Source organism: Corythoichthys intestinalis, chromosome 2 (genome assembly GCF_030265065.1).
Source record: "Corythoichthys intestinalis isolate RoL2023-P3 chromosome 2, ASM3026506v1, whole genome shotgun sequence".
Taxonomy (NCBI): Eukaryota; Metazoa; Chordata; class Actinopteri; order Syngnathiformes; family Syngnathidae; genus Corythoichthys; species Corythoichthys intestinalis.
The window spans coordinates 51,724,147-51,747,618 of NC_080396.1; the positions used below are offsets into that span (position 1 = coordinate 51,724,147).

Here is a 23,472-nt window from a genome sequence, read left to right on the forward strand (position 1 = left end):
GCAGGAGGTGTTTGTTTGTGTGTGACAGACGTGCATGGGCTGGGCGCACCGCCGCCCGCCACTTCCCGCCACCGGAGCCGCGGGTTGCGCGGGGTCGCCCCATGGGACAATTGTGAAATATGGAATAAACTGCGTTCCGTATTGGTTCAATACGGAACGCAACTTTTAATTCCCAATTACGGAACGATTCCGTATTTCAAGGGACAGGTGGCAAGCCTAGCGTCACAAGTTGATGGAATAAATGATTAGAAACCTGACTAAGATGGCGATTTCTTTGGCGATGTTACCACAATAAGAATTGTCACCTTAACTTATAATGACTGGCAAACAGAGGAGGGCCGCCGGCCCAGATTGACATTCTACGGCCATATTGTCGACCCAGTTCATGGATGCACACATCATGCTTATATTTTGCTATCATTTACATTTTCATTTCAGTGGTAAGCGTCAACTTTTCTTTTTTTCTCCACCTGCACTAACCTTTTCGGATTCAGTGTTGATTTCTCTCACAAGAAAATCAGCGAATGTGCGTCCGTCTTCAGGAAAAACAAAGAAACTGCGGCGCTGTCAAAAATCATCGTATTTCGAGCACGTCGTCGGGTGTAGAAACAATTGGCGAGTCAAATTTTATGTTGGATGTCGAAAAGATCAAGTATCGAAGCGATCGTATGTCAAGGTACCATTATATTTACAGTACATTTCCTTGGCTTCCTGGTGAACTAATACACGTTTTCCCATGTACTTACGGTATGCGTGTGCAAAAGGTTTATGGATCGTTTCCGTGTCATACTTGAGTTGCAATAGTTTTCGCAGCACAACGGCAGTTGAGGCCACAGGGACTTAATGAAGTGTCCCGTTGTTGCAAAAAATATACGACCTTTTTGTTGTCCAGTCACCTGCGTATGCTCCTATTTGAGGAGCAACAGACACAGTAAACACTGTCTCATATGTGATGACAACATAGTGATATTCTCGAGGACATGTGTGGACCAAGAATAAGTTACTGTACACAAGGGAGCCCTACTATATATAGGTTTGGACACAAATGATGATCCCAACCCAATTGATAAAGCAAGACATTCCACAAATCAAATGAGCCGCACGCAACAATTGCACTTTAATTATTTATTAAATGGCCGTATTTAAATATAGATTAAAGAAAAATGTTTTTTTGGGTTGTTTTTTTAAATACTATCTACTTGTTCTCATATACAGTAGCTATGTGTGTGTGTAAAAGTCCTAAAAGATGACTCAGGGAACATTGAAGGGTCACAGAAGAGTTAGGACAATAATTTATGTGCTTTATACACATAAGGTTTGATCAGAAATTATACACTTTGTCAGCATGCTTATAGGGCAAGTATCATAACCAAAAGAAAGTGTTTGTAACAATATTTATGAATTGACCAGATGATCTATAACCCAAAGCAGAGATTTGACTGTTTTACTCTACATTATAACAGTTTCCTTTCAGAATAGAGAACCTTAGAAAGGAATCATTTCTTGTCTGCTGGTGCTGTGACAGCTTCTGGAATGTCAGGTTGACTCTTCAGCAGGAAGCAAAATACTTCTGAAGCTCCACACATTCTTTCTTGAAGCTCATGCGGCATTATCTTTAGGAAATTAACGGCATCAGAGTCAATACTATACCATAATATGATTCAGACTGTGGATGAAAAAGACTTAAAGTCTCCAAAAATGCTTTGAAGGACATATTTTCAGTAGCCATTAGTCCACCCCCCAGAGAAAATACTGCATATATACATTATTTTTTCCTTCTTTTTTTTTGTCTGTGTGCTTTTATTGAATGGTTTAGGAAACTCTTCCACTCACGTGTTTTTCTTTCACTGTGGCTTGTAAATGGAGGGCAAATAGAGTAGGTTAAATGGAGCACAGATCACAGTCAGGTGAGAAAGACCTGGCAAACCAACTGTTCAAACATAAAGGCCATTTCAAACACCTGTTTTTGAGTCTCTCAGGTTTTCTTTACTATTTCTATTTTAAGTCAGGCCAGGGGGTCTTATTCAGTATGCCCCTCAACCACCGCCATCCTAACCAGTGCAAGTCCAAGTTCAATGTGAGTTTAATGTTTTACTTTTACAGAAAAATGTCATTCTTTAGCAATAAAAAGGTATTTGTGTGTTAGAACATTTAACACAGCCAAAATATTGTTTGCAGTATACATTTCAAGACAAAACAAAAACAAGAATTCATTAATCTAGTGAAAAGCAGATTTGTCATTTGACAAAAAAAATGAGTAAGAAAAAAATGAAAATGTTTCCTATCACCCTCTAACTGTGATGCCAACATTTGTTAATTTGTGAAATTCCGATATAAAAATCTGTCCTAAATTTTGATGAACATTTTGTTTTTCAACATAAAGACTATTTACTTTCATATATACTTCATATACTTTCAAGTACTTCATACTTCAATCATCACATTCTATAGCATGATAACCTGGTAACAGACTATTTTACAAAAAAATTTATTTTCATTATGCAGAAGGACTATCTCTGCTTTCTGCCAGTGTGCACAAATGAAGCCAGATAGCCTGGCAAAGACTAGTGGTGCCATAATGAGACAGTGACGTCAATTGGAAACACAGTCTTTACAGACGAGATTGAGGAACTCAGCCGTGGAATGAAGCTCCTGCATGGGCCAATGAGTTCTGGTGAAGGTGCACTTATACAATCACTCTTGGATTCTTCCTGAAATTCACGTTGGATCTATTTAAAATTAAATGCATATGGATTGAAACAGCAATTGGACAAACTAAAAAAGCTTTACAACAATTTTAATTCTGGGCACTGAGATTGTCGAGCAAATTTGGTAAAATGGCATCCAAGGCTATGAAAAATAATGTTCAAACAAAAACAACAATACTTTGGTGCCTCTTCTAAAGTAACAAATTGTTGTGATTCAACACCAAAATTACAAATTATGAAATGTTATGATGATTAACTTTGACTACATGCACATAAATATGATCAGTTTGTTCCAAGTGAAAATTTTGCAAATTCATTGGCTTGGATGTATTTTTCTATTAAAGACTTATATTACATTTTAAATATGTTGGACGGTAAATGCTGAACACATGGACTAAGACTGAGAACAATTTAGTTTTATTAATTAGCAATCTCCGAAAAAGGTTTGATGGAATAAGTCTTTAGAGCATTTTTTGGAAGACCATAAAGGCATCTTCGTGAGAACAATGTGAAAGTGCAGTGGGAAATGATTGAGGCAAATACTGGATTGTTCATGAGTGAGTGACTTTGTTGAAGCAAGCCCATTCTGTGTTGCTCTACAAACATCCACACACACGGCAGAGCACGCTGGAACTATACATTTACTGCTTTTACTGCAACTGACTGAAGTAAGGCATAGAGTGTAATGAAGAACATCAACTCCTCCTCATTCCGGTGCGGTTCAGCCAGGCTGGTCCTGGGGTGGGATATGCAAATACAATCTGTCTGTGTGCCTTCCCCCTTCAGACTCTGCTCCCTGCTCACCCCCACATTCATTCATGCATACTGCCGCGCACAAGGAGGGCTGAGCCTTGACAGTGGGTACCCCCCTCCCGACACACACACGTGTGCGTGAGTGGAATTGAAACATTTTCTGTAGACACCCGCACTATCTCTCCTCTGCCCTCCTAGAGCACACCTTTGTACTATTCTCCTCCCCTCCTTTTTGAGGCTCACAAGCCTCCTCTCCCTTCTGTCCAATGTGTACACTGTGGTTAGTGTACAAGCTGAAGGCGACGCAGGCGAGATGATGCTGATGTGACATCCATTTGGACTTCACTCTCCTTCTGGGCCCACTGAAGAAGACTGCTTCAAGTCTTCAGCACAGCAACCTGAGGAGCCTACGAAGCTTTCTCTAATCACCCCTCTTTTCCTCTGCAGCCAATTTCATATTTCAGATTGCGGGATTAATGTAAGGCGAGTTCAAACAATGAATGCTAAATTGCGTCAGGTGCTAGTGCCGGTCTGTCTTTTGGGAGTGTTCATCTCTGTGGTGGACAGCAAAGGAACTTTCTATGGAGGTCATGTCAACCCTTTTTATGGACACAGATACAACATGTTCAAGGCTGGATTCAACCCACACCCAAACAAGCCTATGACCCGACACAAGTAAGTGCTGCCCTATAGATATACAGTAGGTGTCAATCATGTGTATCCAGAGTACTATTATTACAAAGGCAAAGCTATCCAGGTTAGGCTACATATTCCTTTGTAGAAATATGGTTTTGGTTAAGGCATCTGCTTTGTAATCGATCCTTGAATTGACGCTCTGTTTCAGCCTCTTTTCTTGTGGCTCACACCTAAAACCAGCTGTATTTGGAGTAAGATATTTGAGAGAAACAATAACAAAGAAAACCCGTATTTTTGGTCTTTTTTATGCACGAGCTGATGACAAGTGTACTCATTCCTCACTGTGTGTCTTTGTGTATGTATTACAAGCTGATGAACAACAACTTTGTGGCATGGTTACGGTTTGAAAGGTTTGAGCTGAACAGAGCTTTGATATATATTTTTGCGGCTGATATTTGGCCTATAGGGCTTTGTTTCCCCCACCCCTCCTGTCTCTTTTGGTCGACTTCCCCTGAGAGCGCTTATGACTTTGGACAGCTCCCCAGCTACCTGCTGCTTCACTCAAACTGCCTCAAAACACTGCCTTAGTTTTGCAATGTCTTAGTCACCTTTTATAAAATGGGAATCCTATAATCCCACAACCACAAGTTAGGCACATCTAATAGTCTAATGTTTTCATTTTTTCCTAACAGGTTCATCAGATGGTTTTTGGAACAGATTATATGTTAGAGATACAAGTTTTGACAAGCGGACTCCATACGTGGACAATTCAAGGTCTTGGAATATTATTAATTAACCAATAACTCAATTAAAGATCCTCTAAAGTCAATTTCATATTTTGTTTATAGATACATGACGTGTGTTTGACTTGTAAAGAATGAGAAGAATTTAGCGTTGAATTGCTGAGGTGTAGCAGTAAAGTTCACAGTTCACGTCCTCAGTCGACAGAATTTTTTGAGTGAATTTAAATACGGTTTTTACTGATGTCAGTACAAACCTTGGTTTTTCTGCCCATCCCTCCCACTCCATAATGACTAAGTGCCGCAATTTCAACTTCCTCATTCACGTGGATGTGAAGTTATGGGTACAAGTTACAACCTTTCGTCCATAAATACGCGTTCTCTTGAGTTTTTATGTGTTTTATGTCACAGTATCAGGGCTTTGTATAATGGACACCGAAACAGTTGGACAGCTGCGGCTAGGAGTGCAATTCATCAATTTCATGACGATACGATCAAATATTGTTTGTTTGGACAACAATGCAATATTGTCTGATATCACAATATCTGCTCCGATTTGATTCAATTCGATTGAAGTCAATTTAATACAATATTATGGACACATTTAACACAATCAGTTCTAAATCACTCAAAGATAAAAATAAAAAACACAAATTGATTTTGATACGTTTGACAATTTTGTTGCTGCAAAATTTCAAAGATTTTAACAAAACCACTTTTTTTTAACACAATAGCATATCTAAATGATGACAATATTAACTAATTAAAAAAAAAATTTTTTTCGATTTCACTTCGGTTGTGCCTAATGAATCGATATATCGATCCAGATTGATAAATTGTTACACCCTTAGCTGGGGGGAAGCATGGAGCATCACTGGGAAGCCTAGGAGGCTAGAGCTGCCAAAGTAGCCATCACTAGATGTGCCATGGTCAGCTAAATTCCGCCAAGGGCCCCTTGAATTTCAACGCAGGCAGTTTCTTCTGGGGTTCGGAGTCAAAGGTGCATGCCTGGTTTCCAAACATTTGAGGTATTATTTATTTATTTATTTTTCACAAGGCACATTTACCAACGTATATATCACATAAGTAGCAGGCAAACTATGCTTATAATCTTATAGTATTATGTGATGACGTAACAGCAAGGTGTGTGTTTATTTGACTGAGATGTTTTTCTCCCCAGAGTATGCATTCGCAAAGCCCTGCTAACGTTGCTATGAAAGTGAGTGAGTGAAAAAGTGGCTGAGAGAGATACATTTGGGCATGCAAAGTTGCACTTGTGTGAAGGTGAGATTGGGGTATGCCCAAAATGACTTTTTTTTTTTTTTTTTTTTGTTCAACTCTGACAATTCAGAGTGACCTTTATTTTGTACAGCTTAAGGGTCACCGGTGGAACAATCTAGGAAGTCTAATTCAGACATCAGGTATCAACAAAGGAGAGATGTTCACTAACACATATTTAGAAAGATTTGTGAACAATATTAGAGTCAAAACGGCCAGTTGTGTATGTAAAAAAAGTTCTAAAAGTCCAGCTCACAAGAAATGGGTGTTACGTTTATAATCTCGTTTAGAGCATGTCTTTAGAACAAAGGTGGTTTTATAAGTTTGACTCCCGAGGTCCCAAACCCAAATGCACCCCTGCTTGGCATTGCTCAACCCCCGACCCCCACCCCCCACCCTCGAACCAGCCGAACGCTGTGGTGTACTGGCATAGCCTTCTTCTTTCCTTTATGGTTTCATTAGAAAATCCTTATATGAAATACATGAATGAGAGAACACTAGCACAGCAGAGCTGCAGACTGAGAGCCAAATATGCGCCACACAGAACCAAGTACAACAACATAGATCATAGAACCTCAGAGGAGTAGGACAGAATACACAACATTCTTTTTTTTGAGTTGTGTGTAGGCATATACGACTATCTAAGGTACAACTCGCATGTAAACAATATTGCTATTGCAATGGTCTTGGAAATTTGGGGTTTAACTGACGTCACAAGCAATGGCGGCCTATATGAAATACTTGCATTTTATTGGCTGAAACAGTTCTGGTATGTAAAAATGACGGCTAATAGCAATTTTGTCTACTTCTTTGAAGTATTGGCTTTCATTGACATCTATCTCCACTATTACAACATTAAAAATAAATCCATTTTTTAATTTTTTAAATTGTTAAAGAAGGTTTTTTTTGCTGGGATGCACTTGACCCAAAGTTTCCCAATTCCTTTAAAATTTTCTCCTGCCTCCACCCTACCCTCTCTTTTCTGACTGGGTATCCGCCCCGCGCTCCGTCGCGGTCGCTGGCTGGGCGCCGGTGTATCGGCTGGATGTTGCCTGCTCCAGCGGGAGACCCTGCACTGTCCTGGGCTTGGTGGGCCACTGGGGGTCCCGTGGTGTGCCTTGCCGGTTAGGGGGCTGCGGCTGTGGCTCGCGGGCCGGGTGGGCGGACAGGGGCCGGGGTGGGCGTGGGGTTGGTGGTGCGTCCCCTCTTGCCATCCCTGAAGGCCAGTTGATGGGTGCGTGGGTGGCCCGGGGGTGCACCCTGCATCCCGGGGGGGGGGGGGGGGGTGATGGCTCCTTTGTTGGGCTGCGCTGACCCACCCATGGGCTGGCTGGCTGGGCGCTGTGGCCCTGGGTTGGCGCCCACGTGGCGTCTCCGCTCGTCTGCGTGGCTGTCGCGTGCATGGTGGGGCTCGCGTGTTGCTGGATGTGATTGGGCGCACTCAGGTGGGGGGTCCCGGTGCCAGGAGTGGCGATGGGACGGCGTAGGGTCGGTCGCCAACGGGTTTACACTCACAAATGATTCACACGATTATTGGGTTCTAGATCACAGAGCTGATTTGTGTACACTCTACCCCTTTCAATCACTTAGCTTATAGACTCCCCCACCCTCGTCCCTTTCTTTCCCTGGTAAACAGGCCCCCCACATGGTGTCAACCGGAAATACATCTAACTGACGATAGCACCAACATATTAATAGTTAGTGTAGGCGTTCAATGTATTTCTTGTTGTTGTTTGTGTTTCTTTTCTTTCTTCTCTTGTGTTTCTTTTCTTCTGTTCCCCCATAAGCCCTTCCTGTTCGCTGCTTTGTCAAATAAACGAGGTATGTTTTTATGATCACAGTGGGAGTATGTCATACTGTGAATGTGAAACATTAAAACTGTTCAGACCAACCGGACACTTAGACTTCCATTGTCCGTGTCAAATAGATGAACAGGACACGTTTAAAAAACAAAAATGAATAAAATGTTCTCTTTGTACGTTTCAAAGCTCGTTACCCTTGACTGACAGATTAAAGAAGATTTTTTAGATAGTTTTCTGTATCTATAATAGTCAGCAATTGCTTGCTGTCAGGGTGATAATCCTCTACAAGTGCTGTTCAACAATAGCCTTTATAAAAGGGGTGTTGACCTACCGAGCCAGAGTTGGGCCCTGTTGACACTTGGGAGCAAGGCCACAACTAGAAATATATCAGATCTGCTAGTGGCAATGACAAAATATAAAGTACTTTGAAATAACTTGCATTTACTGCGTGTGTGTGAATGTCTGCACTGGGTTATTATGTGTATTAAGACTGAAACGTGTGCTTTACAGATTATATTATAACATTATAAGACCATGGTCACACAGCCTCAAATTGTAATTCTATTACAGCATTGTAAATTTGTTTTTTTACAACCATCTATCTACCACTGATAGGGAGAGCTCAGCTAAAAACCTTGCAGGCATCTGTCATCATGATGACAGACGAGTGGACCACAAATACATAACAGGTGAAACACTGTCCCCTGACTAGGTTTTGCTGGATCCAAGCAGATGCCATATGCCATCACTGAGTAGGTTAGAGCTCAAGGGCTTTCCAATGATGCATGGGACAGGGATCTACAGAGGTGGTGAAGGTCAAAGGTTATGACCTGTCGTTATAAATTTGTGTTGTGTGTCCAGTGGAGAGCAAGACTGGCTATAGGTCATAAAGACTGAATGGCAAATCCCAGTCTCACGTGACAGCCCCTGCCCTCTGCGTTTATAGCATCTTGAACATTTGAATGAGCTTTGCTGTTTATTTACGAATGATGATGGACATGCTCTAATGGTCTTATGCAGGCATAACAGTAGATTACCGATTCATCAATTTGTCTTTCAAGCAGCAGGAGTGTGAGAACGCTGCCCTTTTGCTAACTTCCTACAAACGGCGCTGACAAATGCTTCCTTTAAATATGAATCTGCAGATCATAGCTCAGCTTTAAATAAATAAACAAGGGCTAAAGTGCAGATCAGAACACTGTGGACATGAGGCCAGGAAAGTTATCGTTACCTCTGAACTGAGCCAGGCTAATGTTTCCCTTTCCCTGCAGTTGTTAGGCTTAAGCTCCTCGCCTGTTTACTGTACTGTATCTTTGATATTAGCCGGCGACCAACATGAAAGAGGTGACCTTCTCATCTAGCAGTCATTTATTCATCTGGCACGCCACAAATCTAAATCATAAGTCTACAGTATGTGGGAAATAGCTGATAGAATAAGATTTAAAATGACTTAGGCAGATAAATAGAAGATACTAGTAGATCAGGGGTGTCCAAACTATTCCTCATAGGGCCGAAGTGGGTGCTGGATTTCATTCCAACAAAACAAGATGACACCTTTTCACCAATCTGGTGTCTTACAAGTGCAGTCAGTTGGTTGCAGTCAAGTGCTGCTTGTTGCAGCAGAAACTGCATTGGTTAAACTGTCTCCGCTCGATTGGTATGAAAAAAAAACCAGGACCCACAGCGGCCGTTGAGGACCGGTTTGGACACCCCTGAGATACATGGTTAATAAATTGAGATTCATAAAGAAATTGAAACAAGTAAACAGTAGAAAATTAACTTTATTTAGCAAGTTTACTACCAAAACCTGGTCAACGTCTTGTTGCTTTTTGACTTAGTGAATTTATTATTGTTTTTAAATTATTACTTTGAATTTGGAGCCCAGGAAGAATAGGCTTCACCTTGTTAGGGAATTCAGCCTGCTGTAGCACATTAGTGCTTGTTTTATAATTGATCAAACACAAACCACAGTTAGATTGTTAGGATTCGCGGAATGGAGGGGATCCTTGTGCAGACACAGGCACGGTGTGGCAATGAACAAAAATGCTTTATTTGTGTCCAACGCAAAAGCAGTGAAACTCCCTGATCGGGGTAGTCGAGTGGGCGTGAGGCAATGAACCTCGGGAAGGAAGCAGGCATGAAATCCAACAAGGGGCACACAAAAAACAGGACCTGGGACGAGAGCAAAAAATGTTGTGAGCCGGTGCACAGAGAAATAAGTGAAGGATGCGAGATACAACTGACGGCCGACGAGGTGGCGGCGTCCACTGCTTTTAAAGAGGGCTGATTATCATTGCCATCACCTGTGGCCGCTACACCCGTCTGACGTCCACTCTGTAATCAGAATAAAAACACGCACACCTGCCAGAGGTGGGCCAGGGCTCAGGAGGGAGGAGCAGAGACCCTAACATACATTTTCCGCATGACACTTTAAATTTACAAGTGTTGTCTTGTTTTACTCATTACCTTATGAAGAATTTGAAGCATTGTTGTGAATCAGTTCATGGTTGCACTCCCACAGCCAACATAAAGTGTTAATCCTTATTAGCAAGTCCAATTTGTAACCTCTTTTTTCTAGAAACACTAAGAGGTATTCTTACTCTAGGAAGATTATGTGCTTTGCCAAATGCCTGGGGACGAAAAAAGAAAGTCAATAGTCTGTAAACAAAACAAAAAAAAAACAACAACAGAAAAACAGGCAGGAATTTCTAAAAGAGTCAGTAGAGGAGTAAAATAAATGCTGGCAAAGGTGGCACGACATCTAAGTGTTCATAGTTAGAACAAGATTTTTTGCATTTCTCTTTGAAGGAACTTTGTTGCATTCTGAGTTGTTTTGGGCACTTGAGAGGAAGGAAGTCTTGCAGCATTATTTGCCAAAAGACCGCACGTGAAAATTGGAGATAGGAATTCCGTAGGCCCCATAAGAGAGTCAGTGAGCCAGTTTACAATTGTAATGCTAGACTGGAAATATTTACAGTCGGAAGAGGCCATTGGTGGGGGAAAAAAACAAGTGACAAAGGACAATATTTTTGTGTGAGCCTGCAGAGTTGAGAAAAATTGGGAAGTGTGTCCTTCCTGGTGTTGCAGGAGGAGGTGAGGGGTGTTTGGCTTTTGATTGGAGTTTGAGTGGGTAAGGCCTGTTGCGATTGGGAGGACAACTTCACTCGCTTGAGAATTAGATTTTAGCATGAGGTCAGATGGGTGGTTCTGACTGAACGTCGACCTGGTGTTTTTAATATGTTGGGACATATTGCCACATTCTTCAATAGTGAGAGAAACAAGAAGCCATATCTTTCTTATTATATTGCGGTCCTTAAACATTTTCTTTACCAGGCTTTAACTGTGTTTTTTCCATGACAGGTTAGCAAAAATTGAAAATAGGAGTACTGTTTGTGCAGCGGACATACATGTCATGATTGTGTGCGTTCTCAGTTCTTTTTCTTCGTTCAGTACCTGATTGAGCCGGATGGGCGGGGCAATGCGACACACCTGTGCTGCATTAGGAAAGCTCAGTATTTAAGATTGCCTGTCACCATTTGCAAGTGTCAGACTATTACTTGCTAACTTGTCTGCTTACCGCTGTCTGCGTCATCTCGAGATCTCTTGCCTTTTACGGTTGTATTCCTTATCACGTTGTTGTGCTGGTATTTTTGTTGGAATTTTCTATCATTCGTTTTAGCCTTTTCTGGCCATTGTTGCCTTCCCCTTGGTTCTCCCGCCGACTCGGTTCGTGCCATTTTCTTTAAATATTTTTTTCTCGCATGTTGTGGCGTGCTCGTTTAGTTCTCGTTTTGTAAAAAATACTACAAACTTCCAAATCTGTGTTTGGATCCATATTTAACGGCTCGTGGTTTCATAACTATAAATACACAGAGAATCAGTGTGTCTCTATAGCCACACAACTTTGCCTTCTGAGATCGGAATGCGAATTTTCAATGCAAAACACCATTGAAAGGCTAATAAACACACTTACTCAACAAGTATTTGAGCATAAATGGTGTATCAACAAAAGCAGACGTGCATAATCAATACTCGCAGTGCATCTTAGTGGGTGTAAATGCTATGGTTAACATATCAGCTGGATTATCTTTATGTGGTTTATGTGTACTGAAAGTCAATGAGGAAATTAAAGCTTGCAAACAATGGAAACTCGTGGCAGAAGATAACCGTGTGGGTTCTGCCATTATTTGGGTGACTATTTTCTTATAGAGACGATGTGTTTTGTAGTGACTGGTATGTATGCACAGTAAATCAGTGACGGTCCATCTAACAACTGACAAAAGATTAATGTATTGACTCTTTCTGCAATGTTAATGAAATAGGTTCTATGCAAGGCCTTAGATTTGTTTGTGATCCTACATTTTTCAATAAAAACAAATTGCTGAATAATAAATAAATGTAAAAGAAAGCAGAGTGTTTAGAGTGCACTATTCGACCTTCGAGAGGAAAATGTACTATCTTCTTTGGGATCACGTCAATTTAGAAAGTTTCTAGAATTATTTTCTCGCTTTTCACTGGCAGACATGACAAAGTTTGAGTATTTTACAATTTGTTTGCTATTTGGGAGAGAGCAATCATGTGCAGAGGTAGGTAGCGTAGCCAAAATATTTACTCAAGAGTAGCATTACTTCAAAATAATATCACTCAGATAAAAGTAAAAGTAGTCATCTGAAAAATGTACTCAAGTACAGGTAAAAGTATTTGGTGAAAAGAATACTCAAGTACTGAGTAACATTGTGAATAACTGCTTACTTGCTTAAGTTTGATTTTTTTTTTTTTTAAACAATGGTATTTTTTTTCATCACAAAGTTATCTATAAGAACTGTTATTTTTATACTGTCCTGTATCCATTAAATAACCATATTAAGCCAAAGGAAAAAAAAATTGAATTCAGACGAGAGGGGAAAAAAATACATAAATGAAGCATCATTCGTCCAAAGAGTATGAGTGCTCTCCATGGAGAAAACATTTCCTATTATGAAATTAAAAAGATCATATTTCCGATTTTCTGTAGTTAATCAGTGACAAATAAAAACTGGGAGTGAGTTTAAAATCCACACTTGCTGCCGTCATGTTGACGGCAGCGCTCTACGTCAAATACTTAATGTTTTACAGTGCTTTAAAGATGACACGTGATTGAACAGGCCAGCGTGATCATAGAAGCTTGAGTCCAATTGGTGTAATGGAGTCATGTGATTATTGTTGCGACGTCTCATTGGTGAAACTAGTAGAGCCATTGTTGGCATCATCTCTGGCTAAAAAAAAGTACATTTTCTATGTAGAATAAAGAGGAAAAATTTAACGGCTCTTGCGTAGCCCAAAGTAGCCAAACAGTAACGTTTCTTCTTCACAAATCTACTCAAGTGAAAGTCAAAAGTATGGCTTAGTAAAACTACTCTTAGAAGTACATTTTTCTCAAAAAGTTACTCAAGTAAATGTAATGCATTACTACCCACCTCTGACCGTGTGTGATAAGAAGTGGAATAAGAAAAGACTATTGCTTGGTTACACTTATTTAAAATGCGCACATGCAACCATTAAAGTAGGGAGTCCCTCTTTCTGTAAGACACAACAATAAAATTCAACCCACAAATAAAAGACTTTACAAATCTGTTAAAATGAACATCCAATAACACTTAGTGCGAGTAGCACTTGCACATGCAGCGCCTGCTCCAAATCAGCTGTAAGCCCAAAAAGGCTTTTTTGTCAACCTTCGACTACACAAACATAAATCATAATGCTTATTGTTGCTATAAATCTATAAGAACACCAGACCGATTTGTTTGGAACTTCCATGTATAAACTTCCATTTGCTGTACTCTTAGACATCACTGTAAAACGGTGCTGAATTGGATCTTGCACAAGACTTATCACATGATGAAATATGAGAGGAAGGTCTTATTTGTTTTGGGACTAAATGCGCTAATAAATCATGCTTAACAGATCGTGAGAGAAGAGGAAATGATCGGTGGTAGTCCCCTCATACAGGAAATGTAAATATGTACTGTAAGCCTTCAGGTAGGGTAGTAGCAGTGCACCAGTACAAATGCATTTCAGCTGTTTCAACAGCGGCATCCAAAAAATTTATGAAGCGGTTGCACCACGTGATGCCAGCTGAAGTGTGTGACCATTGTTTGAAAACAAAAGCATGTTTAATACATTTTTTTCTGAATGAGGCTAAACTTAAAACTTTTTTCAATTTTCATAAATTCCAAAGAGGTCACTTAGGGCATTTGAAAATTGCCTTTGATTTTTATTGTTTTAAGTGAATCTGAGCGGATTGTGTTAAATGTGTACAAAATATTGCATTAAACAATCAATCGAATCAAATCGTAATATCAACTTATAACGTATTTTGTCCAATATATTGCATCGTATCGTCATGAATTGGTTACACCCTTGATATTGAACTAGTTCAACCATCTTTCGAATGGGCCCCCTACTAGTCACCGTCCAACAAGTACTAAGGTGCCCCAATGGAGGATTTTCAATATATTGTCGTTACGTTGTGTAAAGTAGTGCCATACTTTTGTCATTGATATGGTCCAATATGCAGTATGTTGTCCCTCGGGCGGCCATTCGCTTGGTAACTGTCAGGGTTGCCCCCATGTTGTTGCATCTTTAAATGCAATTTACTACACAATCACCCGGCAGCAGGTGGCATGTCTCCCTGTCATTCCTACACATGCAGTGATGGGAGGGCATCCGAACACTGTCAACAGAGTCACCTAAAGAAGGGGAAAGTTTCTCACAGATTGTAAAAGGCCATCATGTCTCTTCAACCTCTTAACCTGTTAACTTGGAATTCGTCAATCCAGTTTGGCCCCCGTGTTGCTCGCTGCTCCTCCAAAAACATAAACTTGTCTGGAGCAGCTGCAGAGCAATATTAAAGTCTGCATGTGTTGCTAAATACTCCCTGCTGAATGAGAGGAGCGCTTCACACGAGAATCTGAAGAGTGAAGATAATAATTTCCTGTGGAACATTTTGGTGTTGCACCCGCTTTTCTGGCAATGGAAAGGAAAAAAGATTCTGGTTTAGCATGATGCAAAAACTACAGGAAACACTTTATGGTGTGATTTTTCTGGTCACATCTCAGCAAAAAGCTAAACTGTACCTGTTTCTTGTCTTGCATATACATGCAACATCGACATAATGGCATATCCAATAGTTGTTTCCCTGAGCGATATGCCCACTCAAAATACTGTTCATGACCAGCCATTATTTCATGTAATGTCCAAAGTATGGGCACGTGTACGTATATACAGTTTCAATGTACACTACCTAACAGAGCAATGTATACAACAAAAAAGTTAAAAGTGCTTACTCAGCGTACAAAGCAAAAATGAAGACCAGATGTAAGCAAGAATACTGAAGAATTACTGTATGAACTCATGAAGGTTTCATCTTAGATGACAGATGTATCTAGAGGAAATATTGTCATCACATGCAGCTGGACAAGCAAAGACCTTTGGATGAATCGTATTATACAATATTGCATTCTAATTTCCCTTTCCTCTACTTGCAGGAACCACTGTGCCTATGTGGTCCAGAAGAACATCACATGCACGATGCAAGATGGAGTAGCGACATATGTGAAGGCTGAGTACACAACCAAGTGCATCTGGGGACAGAAGTGTCCTGTTGTCATGTAGGTGGACACAAAAATGTAAATAAATGTGCCCCAGGGGGGCGAAACGTGGCGTGTAAAAAGTGCATATATTATACTACACGAGGGGGGCTTGTTAACCTTATATCGTTTCAAGGCTGCCCTCTAGTGTTAAAATGGTATTCTTCCATAGAGAGCATTTGAACGGAAATTACTGTTACAATAAAAAGGGGGCAATAGTTGTGTGCTCATGTTCCTTTCGAATGCATTGATGATGAAAATGCTTGTCTTTATATAGAGTATACGAAAAAAGATGGATGGACATAAGGACACTTAGTAAATTAGCATGGGAACAAATGTCTGAATATGTATTTTATGCATACCGGCAAATTTCATGAGTGAGACTTTGATTTGCCTTCCAATGGCCCATTTGTAATAACATTCTGTATCTCGCAGGGGAAATTAAAGGAGTGGGTTTTCACTTACCAAAAAAGATGACTCACTTCAACGAGTGTGTGTGTGGGTTGTGGGCGTGTGTGTGTGTGTGTGTGTGTGTGTGATGAGACAGAGTTGATTCCAAAATCAAATAATCAATGGAAAGTCTACTAATCTCAACAAAAAAGTAACATTGGCATCCAATAACGACCCCAGTTCAATCCTCCAATCCTAATGCCAAATCATTTACATTACACGTCGAACTAATCTCCTAATCCCCTTCTAATCTGTTTTTAATCTGACAGACAATGACTACAACCAGTTATCTATGCCCTGCCCTTCCTGTCGTGATGTCCTCTGCTTGGACTCGTCTGTTAAAACAAAGAGTAAATTAGTGGTGTGAAACAATATAACAACATACAGTAAATAATGGCTGAAGGTGAACATGTTTTCACTTTTAGGTATAGGATGTTCCACAAACCAACATACAAAGTGGGTTATAAAACAGTGACTGAGCTGGATTGGAGATGTTGCCCCGGCTACTCCGGAGAAAACTGCTACGAAGGATCCATGTCATTGCCTGACCTGAAACCCCCTTTCAAGGGGGCAGCTTTGCCCCATCGCCCCGGGTTCAAGGGCGGTCCGAGAGTTCCTGTTGACCAGAAGCCTGGGGGAGCACAGCTGGAGCCAGGAAATTACTACCCCAATGTAGATCATCACAGACCAATACCCAGTGGACAGCTACCTGTGGGAAATGGAAAATCAAATACAGGTGAGAACATCCTACTGTTTGATGTAAATCAGATGTAATTAATTCAGTGCTTTTGCATCAAAACCCAATCTATTGTTGGTCAATCAATGCAAAAACAGGTAACAATTTTTGGATTTCTGGCGTGAGCGGCGAACGACTGGACCGTATGGAGGATGATTTACGACGCCTCACTCAGGGTTTCGACACTCTCAATGGGGTGGTGGCCGGTCTAGAGGACCGACTGCGTGCTTCTCTTCGAGAAGACACCAACAAGATCCTCGTGTCACTCCTGCCAAACCCGTCACGTGGACATGACGCCGCTGTGGGGTTTGGGGCGATCCCAATAGGGGATCCTGGTGGGCTGGGAGGGGAAGAAAATTTTAAGAGAATTGGGGATCTTGCTGGAAGGGTGACTGAAGTGAAGGATGAGCTACGAGCAAAGACACATATATTAGAGGAGATCCAGGTTTGTGCCTCACTTCAAAATACCTTCACATTACTAAAGCTCTTAACAGTCTTCATTGAAATGTATGGTTCTTTAGGGAATGGTTTTAGGTCATGACGGGCAACTCAAGAGACTTCTGGAAGGAGTAAGAGGAAGGCCCATCCCTGGCCCTGGTTCGGCTCATCTAGATAGCATTCTCGAGACCAAACTAGCCGGGATCCAAGCAGAGATCCTTGATGGATTTGAACGCCGACTTTCTCGTCTGGAGGACCAATGTGAGGAGAAAATCGGGGCCGTGCAGAGACAGTGCCACAGGGAGCACATGGATGGCCAAGAACAGATGCAGCAGTCCCTTGATGGAAGAGAAACTGGGCTCAGGGCAGAGTTGGGCTCTTTGCAGGCACAGATCCAAGGCCTAACTCTCACAGAGAGCTGCTGTGGACAGGTATTGAAAAAAGTCACTATCCAAAGTTAATATTTGCTTTTCCCTCAAAAATATGAAACCACATCTCAAGGACTTACTCTAAATCAAGGAAGGAATTCAGTTATTTGTTTCTTTAATACATTATAAATGGCAATTAGGTTACTCTTAGGGATATTCTAGGAGTATTTAGTCAACGTTTTGGGATTTTAAATCATATTGTTCATATTAAGAGGCATTTCATTAACCTTTAAGATGTTTTTGAGACAATATTTACTTTTGTAGTTATTATTATAGTACAGTATTTGTATACATATAGGAGTGTTTTACCCACATTGTACATGAACACAACAGCAGAATACACAACTGCATTTTCATGATGCTCATTACGGGAGGTTGTTGGAGATAGTTGGAAAGTATTTTTGAAGGTGGTACTTGGTGTAAAAAGTTTGAGAACCACTCCTGTATATACAGTCATTGTCAAGTTCAAAAATTGATCCTTAGGTAGACATTGTAAAACTACCCAAAAATAAGGAGAGAAGATACTCAGTTTTCGTTTTCATGGCCAAGGCGAGCAAAGATAGAGAGACATATAGTGAAATTTTAGATTACACCATATGTCCACCAAAATTGATCTAAAGAAAAACCCTCCTTGGTATTTTTATTTAGGGGTTTGTCCTAACACAAAATGGGTGCCGCCCTGAGGGAGGGGGAAGCAAGCTGGAGACACCCATGTGATTTTGATTGGATATGTGTGAGCATGTAGGTGGAAATAAGTGAGTACACGTATGTAAGCAAAGGCTCATGTAAACAATGGTCAAAATGACCCAGACACTTCAGTTATGCAACGCTGCGGCCATGGAAGATGTCCTCGGATGGAAAATTGTCCTCGAAGGTCTAGACAAAAGTCTAGACGTAAGACGTTTAAGATGTCCTAGAAGGTCTAGTTACGCAATGTTGCGGCCATGAAGCAAGGCAGTTGTCATCCCGACTCTCTTTACTCTTTGTAACACTTAAACATTATACTACACCCTAGTATAGCAAGCAATAATCATTTACTGATTATATTAATCATTTACTGGTTATATCAATAAGAAAAATAGTATTATGCAATAGTATTATGCATGTATTAGGTATGTATGAGCACAAGCAGATATTCAATCAATCAAGCAAATATTCAATCAACCCTCGATAATTAACTCAACATAAGAAAAATATTATTATGCAATAGTATTATGCATGTATTAGGTATGTATGAGCATAAGCAGATATTCAATCAATCAAGCAAATATTCAATCAACCCTCGATAATTAACTCAACAGTCATGGACGAAATTATTGGCACACCTGGAATTTTTCCAGAAAATACAGTTTCTCCCAGACATTTACACAATAACATTTTTTTTCAGTAGGAATGTGTTTATCTTTTGGATTTACTTTGGAAAAACACAAAAAAGCTGAAGAGAAAAGCCAAAATGTGCACAATTTTACACAGAATGCAAAAAAAAAATGGGTTGGACAAAATTGTTGGCACCCTCAACTCAATATTTGGTTGAGCATCCTTTAGAAGAAATAACAGAAAGCAATCGCTTCCTGTAACCATCAACAAGTTTCGTGCACGTCTCAGATGGAATTTTGGACCTCTCTTCTTTTGCGAACTGTTCCAGGTCTCTCAGATTTGAAGGGTGTCTTCTTGCAACAGTAATTTTAAGATCTCTCCACAGGTGTTCAATGAGATTTAGCTCCGGACACATCGATGGCTGTCTTAGAATTCTCCAGTGCTTCGTCTCCAACCATTTCTTGGTGCTGTTTGAGGTATGCTTTGGGTCATTGTCCTGTTGGATCACCCATGACCTCTTGAGTCTGACCCAGTTTTCTGACACTACACCCTACATTGCGGCACAAAACATTTTGATAGTCACCAGATTTCATTACTCCTTGCACACTGTCAAGGCACCTGGTCCCACAGGCAGAAAAACTACCCTAAAACATTGGACCGCCACCATGTTTGACTATAGGCACTGTGTTCTTTTCTTTGTAGGCCTCATTCTTTTTTCTGGCACTGGGTGGAGAATATGGAGACTATCAAAATGTTCTGGGTTTTCGTCAAAGGTCATGAGTGTTGCAACAGGACAATGACCCAAAACATACAGTACCACAAATAGTACCATGAAATGGTTGGAGACAAAGCGCTGGAGAAATCTAAGGTGACCATCGATGAATCTGGATCTAAATCATATTGAACACTATGGAGAGATCTCAAAATTGCTGTTGCAAGAAGGCACCCTTCAAATCTGAAACTTGTTGATGGTTATAGGAAGCGATTGCTTTCTGTTATTTCTTCCGAATGATGTGCAACCAAATATTGAGGTCAGGGTTCCAACAATGTTGTAAAGCCTATTTTTATGAGTCTTGTCTAAAATTGTGTCAGTTTTAACATTTTTTCCCCCTCGGCTGTTTTGTGTTTTTCCAATGCACATCCAAATAAAATAAACACATTCATACTGAAAAGTTTTGTAAATGCATTAATTTATGTGAGAAATTCTGTATTTTCTGGAAAAATTCCAGGGGTGCCAATCATTTCGTCCATGACTGTGGAAGTGTACTTCAAAGAGAACCTTTTGTTTGTAGTCAGTACAGTTTTTTTTTTTTTTTTACTTTGTTTCTCAATCTTTGCAGGTAAACAGCCTCTCTCAGCGTGTGCTGCTACTGGAGGAGTCTGTAAAAGAAATCACTGAATCACAGCGACAGCTCCAATCAGCACTCCGCGAGCAGAGCATTCACGTGGAGACGCTGATTGAGACCCGCTTAGTAGAACTAGAAGGCCGCCGAAACACAACAGAAGGTGGAGTGGTTGGCCTCGATGGCTTCGAGAGGCTAGAGGACAAGTTGAAGACTCTAGAGGAGAGGGTGTCTGTGGCTGTGGAGGAGCTGAACAATGCCACTGCACCAGCACTCTTGGAGGGCCAGGTTGTCCCACCACTAAAAACAGATATCGAGTCTGTGAAGAGAAGATTAGATACTAATCTTGATGGCATTGAAAAACGCTTAGTAGACCTGGAGCTCCTTTGCACCTCCTGCTCACCTTCTGCTCCTCCAGCAGGAGGTGTCAGAGTTGGTGAAGTGGAAGGGGAGTGTGAGGACATCGAGAATAAGATGACCAATCGGCTGGACTCTCATTCAGACCAGCTGGACCGCCTGAATAGCACACTGAAGAACTTACTTTTGCGCATCGCCCAGGAAGAGGCAGCAGACTCCGTCTACGGTGAGATCACCCTGCTGAAGGTCAACATCAACTCTGTGAACCGCACTCTCAAGGGACTAAAGGACTCTATAAGTTTCATCGCAAGTGAAGTAGGTCATGCCAATTCCTCGTGGGAACAACGGGAACAAGCACTGGTAAATCAGGTGCAAGGAATCACCAAACTTGTGGGCCACCAAGCCTCTCTCGTGGGATCCGGGGAGAGGCGTTTGGCCCAACTGAAGGGAGAACTTGCAGCATTGAAGAGACAGCTCACCGGGGGGCTTCAAGGCTGCCGTACCACAGCGAAAGAAGTTCAGAAAGAGGTAAAGGACGTTGATAGCAGGGTAAGCCAGGTGGAGGGCCAGTGCAACAACTTGGGGGAGCTGGCAGAGCAGTTGGAAAGGATCAGGGCAGAGCTCGAGAGACATTCGGACTCTTACCTGGCTCAGATGAACGGCACCCTCTCCATCCATTCAGAGCAGCTCTCTAAGCTGAAAGGGGAAGTCAAAGACAATATGCCAGAGCATGGCGCAACCCCAAACGTAGACCAGTAGCATCTGAGCATCTAATTGAATAATAATAACAATGATGAAGACGCTAAAATGACATCTTCCCATTATCCCCGCATTCCATTCCTTTCAGCACATATGAAAATTAATTGGAATCCATTTTCCATAAGCACCTTGCTCCAGTGCCTCCAGATGACCTGCTTATGTAGTTCAGCCAGGTGGAAAGAACACATTTCAAAGACACACCTATGGCTGTGGAGTTGAACCATGTTTTAGTTGATGAACACACACTCATATATATTTTTTTAACTTATATGATGAGGACATTGTTTTGATATGTTTGTATTAGGAGATGTTTGTGTGAGAATGCTAAACATAATTAAAGACCGTGGACTACTATGTCGCTGTCAGAGAAGCTCAAGTTCGAACTCCGAGACAAGTGTTACCTCGATAGCTAGATTAGTGAAATAAATACGACCACAACCATGAATTTAGTAGGTTTTAGTACAAGAGCTCTTGGGTACAGACGCGGATAACACACAAAGCGCCTCTCCGCATGTGGACAAAAGAGAGATACAGGGCATCCCTCTATTTATGGGTCGACACCATAGAAACAAAATCGAAACTCAGTAAAAACATCTTAAATTACAGAAAAACATCTCTCATAGGGGAAAACCACCTTAAGCTGTAACCTTGAATCAGCAGCTGTGGGCAGGAAGAAGTTTGATAAGCCACAGTTGCCACATTGTATTCATTCAGGGCATTTTGGAAACAACAGGAACATGACAGTCCATATTTGGGCATATTGACTCAGTCTACAATCGTCAAGGCTATAAGAAGGCCCACTCAAAAAGATTAGAACAGATTATTTTAACAATGATACTCTATGCTATAATGTTCTCATGCAAGCATAACAAAAGGATTCAACATATAATATATAATGGTTGTGTTTTAAGCATGAATAAATTCTCTCACAGTCGCGATGGGTTTCTCATTAGAAGCACACCCATTACCTTCTGTGTGGACAACTGTGTGGATTTTATATCAATGTGGTGCTATTTAAATTTTTGTAAATGTCTGCTTGTATACATGATTGATTGTGTCGGTTTGGTGAGGTTACGCAATGTTCATGAGGATCGGAGACAACACTTCACTGGCTGAGAAATAAAATCCCAAACTCTCTACTGTTTTGCATTTTAAGAAGGTTGTGTGTAAGAACGTGGATTATTTTTATGATCAATGGGCAGAAATGTGTGAGCCGTAGTTACTCCAGTGACATGACTGTGATTTTATTCATCCCTAAGGCCAACAGTTTATTATGATACAGATATTGAGTTTATATTTGATTTCAGGTTGTTATTTGGTGGTTGTCTAATTGCGTTTTCATTGAGGAGCCATATTATTGAGGCGCGATAGTACTTTTTTTTTTTCGCGTTAAAGGAAACAGGGTTTTCCTTGACATCAAATGGGACAACTGGTATAGAAAACGGGAGGGTGGATGGGTATAGATTGAAGTTCTTGTGTGTATAATATATTATACAATAATAGTGCATTCTAACGTGTTAAGAGCGCCGAACCACTCTTTACATATGACTTTCTGTGCAGAGTTCATGTAGTTTTCTCGAGGTGCTCTGATTGGCTCCTAACTAAACAAAAACAATTTCCAGTTCCCTGATGATGACACTGAGACAATATATGGAATTATAACTGCTGGATGAGTTAAATATAGAAATCAGACTGAAACATGACTGCAGCACTTGTAGCAAGTAAAAGATTACGTTAACGGGTAAATGCAGGGCCGGCCCTGGGCATAGGCGAGCCAAGCTGTTGCCTAGGGCGCCATCTAGTGGAGTGGGCGCTAAGGTTCTCTAGGGGAAAAATATACTGAAAAAAATATTCTCACACTATGCTTCCAAAAAGTTTTCAATCGTATCAGGAGCCTGTACATTTAAATAGGCTACATAAAGAAAATATTTGCCTTTCCAACCTGGAATGTATTAGCCACCATATGAGGCAAGGAGTCCACGTTAACAGTATGTAAGCAGATCCACTTCACAAAAAAGGACAAATAATGGAAGGTGATTAAATCAAAGGTCTTTCAAACTCATGGTTTCAGAACAGAACTAAAATTATCACACGACAAA

The 23,472-nt window shown here is 40.8% G+C and overlaps 1 protein-coding gene across 2 annotated transcripts; it reads left to right on the forward strand.

Moving 5' to 3' along the window:
- The first annotated feature begins 3,623 nt into the window (after positions 1 to 3,623).
- Positions 3,624 to 22,504, forward strand: LOC130930418 (EMILIN-3). 2 transcript variants are annotated; one of them, XM_057858384.1, is made up of 7 exons: positions 11,523 to 11,532; positions 15,444 to 15,566; positions 16,265 to 16,345; positions 16,421 to 16,731; positions 16,830 to 17,176; positions 17,253 to 17,600; positions 20,255 to 22,504. In XM_057858384.1, the coding sequence occupies exons 4-7, from the start codon at positions 16,428 to 16,430 to the stop codon at positions 21,371 to 21,373; spliced, it is 2,118 nt and encodes a 705-aa protein (XP_057714367.1). In that variant the 5' UTR covers positions 11,523 to 11,532; positions 15,444 to 15,566; positions 16,265 to 16,345; positions 16,421 to 16,427; the 3' UTR covers positions 21,374 to 22,504. The 2 variants fall into 2 exon arrangements, with proteins under 2 accessions (XP_057714360.1, XP_057714367.1); XM_057858377.1 differs by lacking the exons at positions 11,523 to 11,532; positions 16,265 to 16,345 and adding an exon at positions 3,624 to 4,136.
- The last annotated feature ends 968 nt before the right edge of the window (positions 22,505 to 23,472 follow it).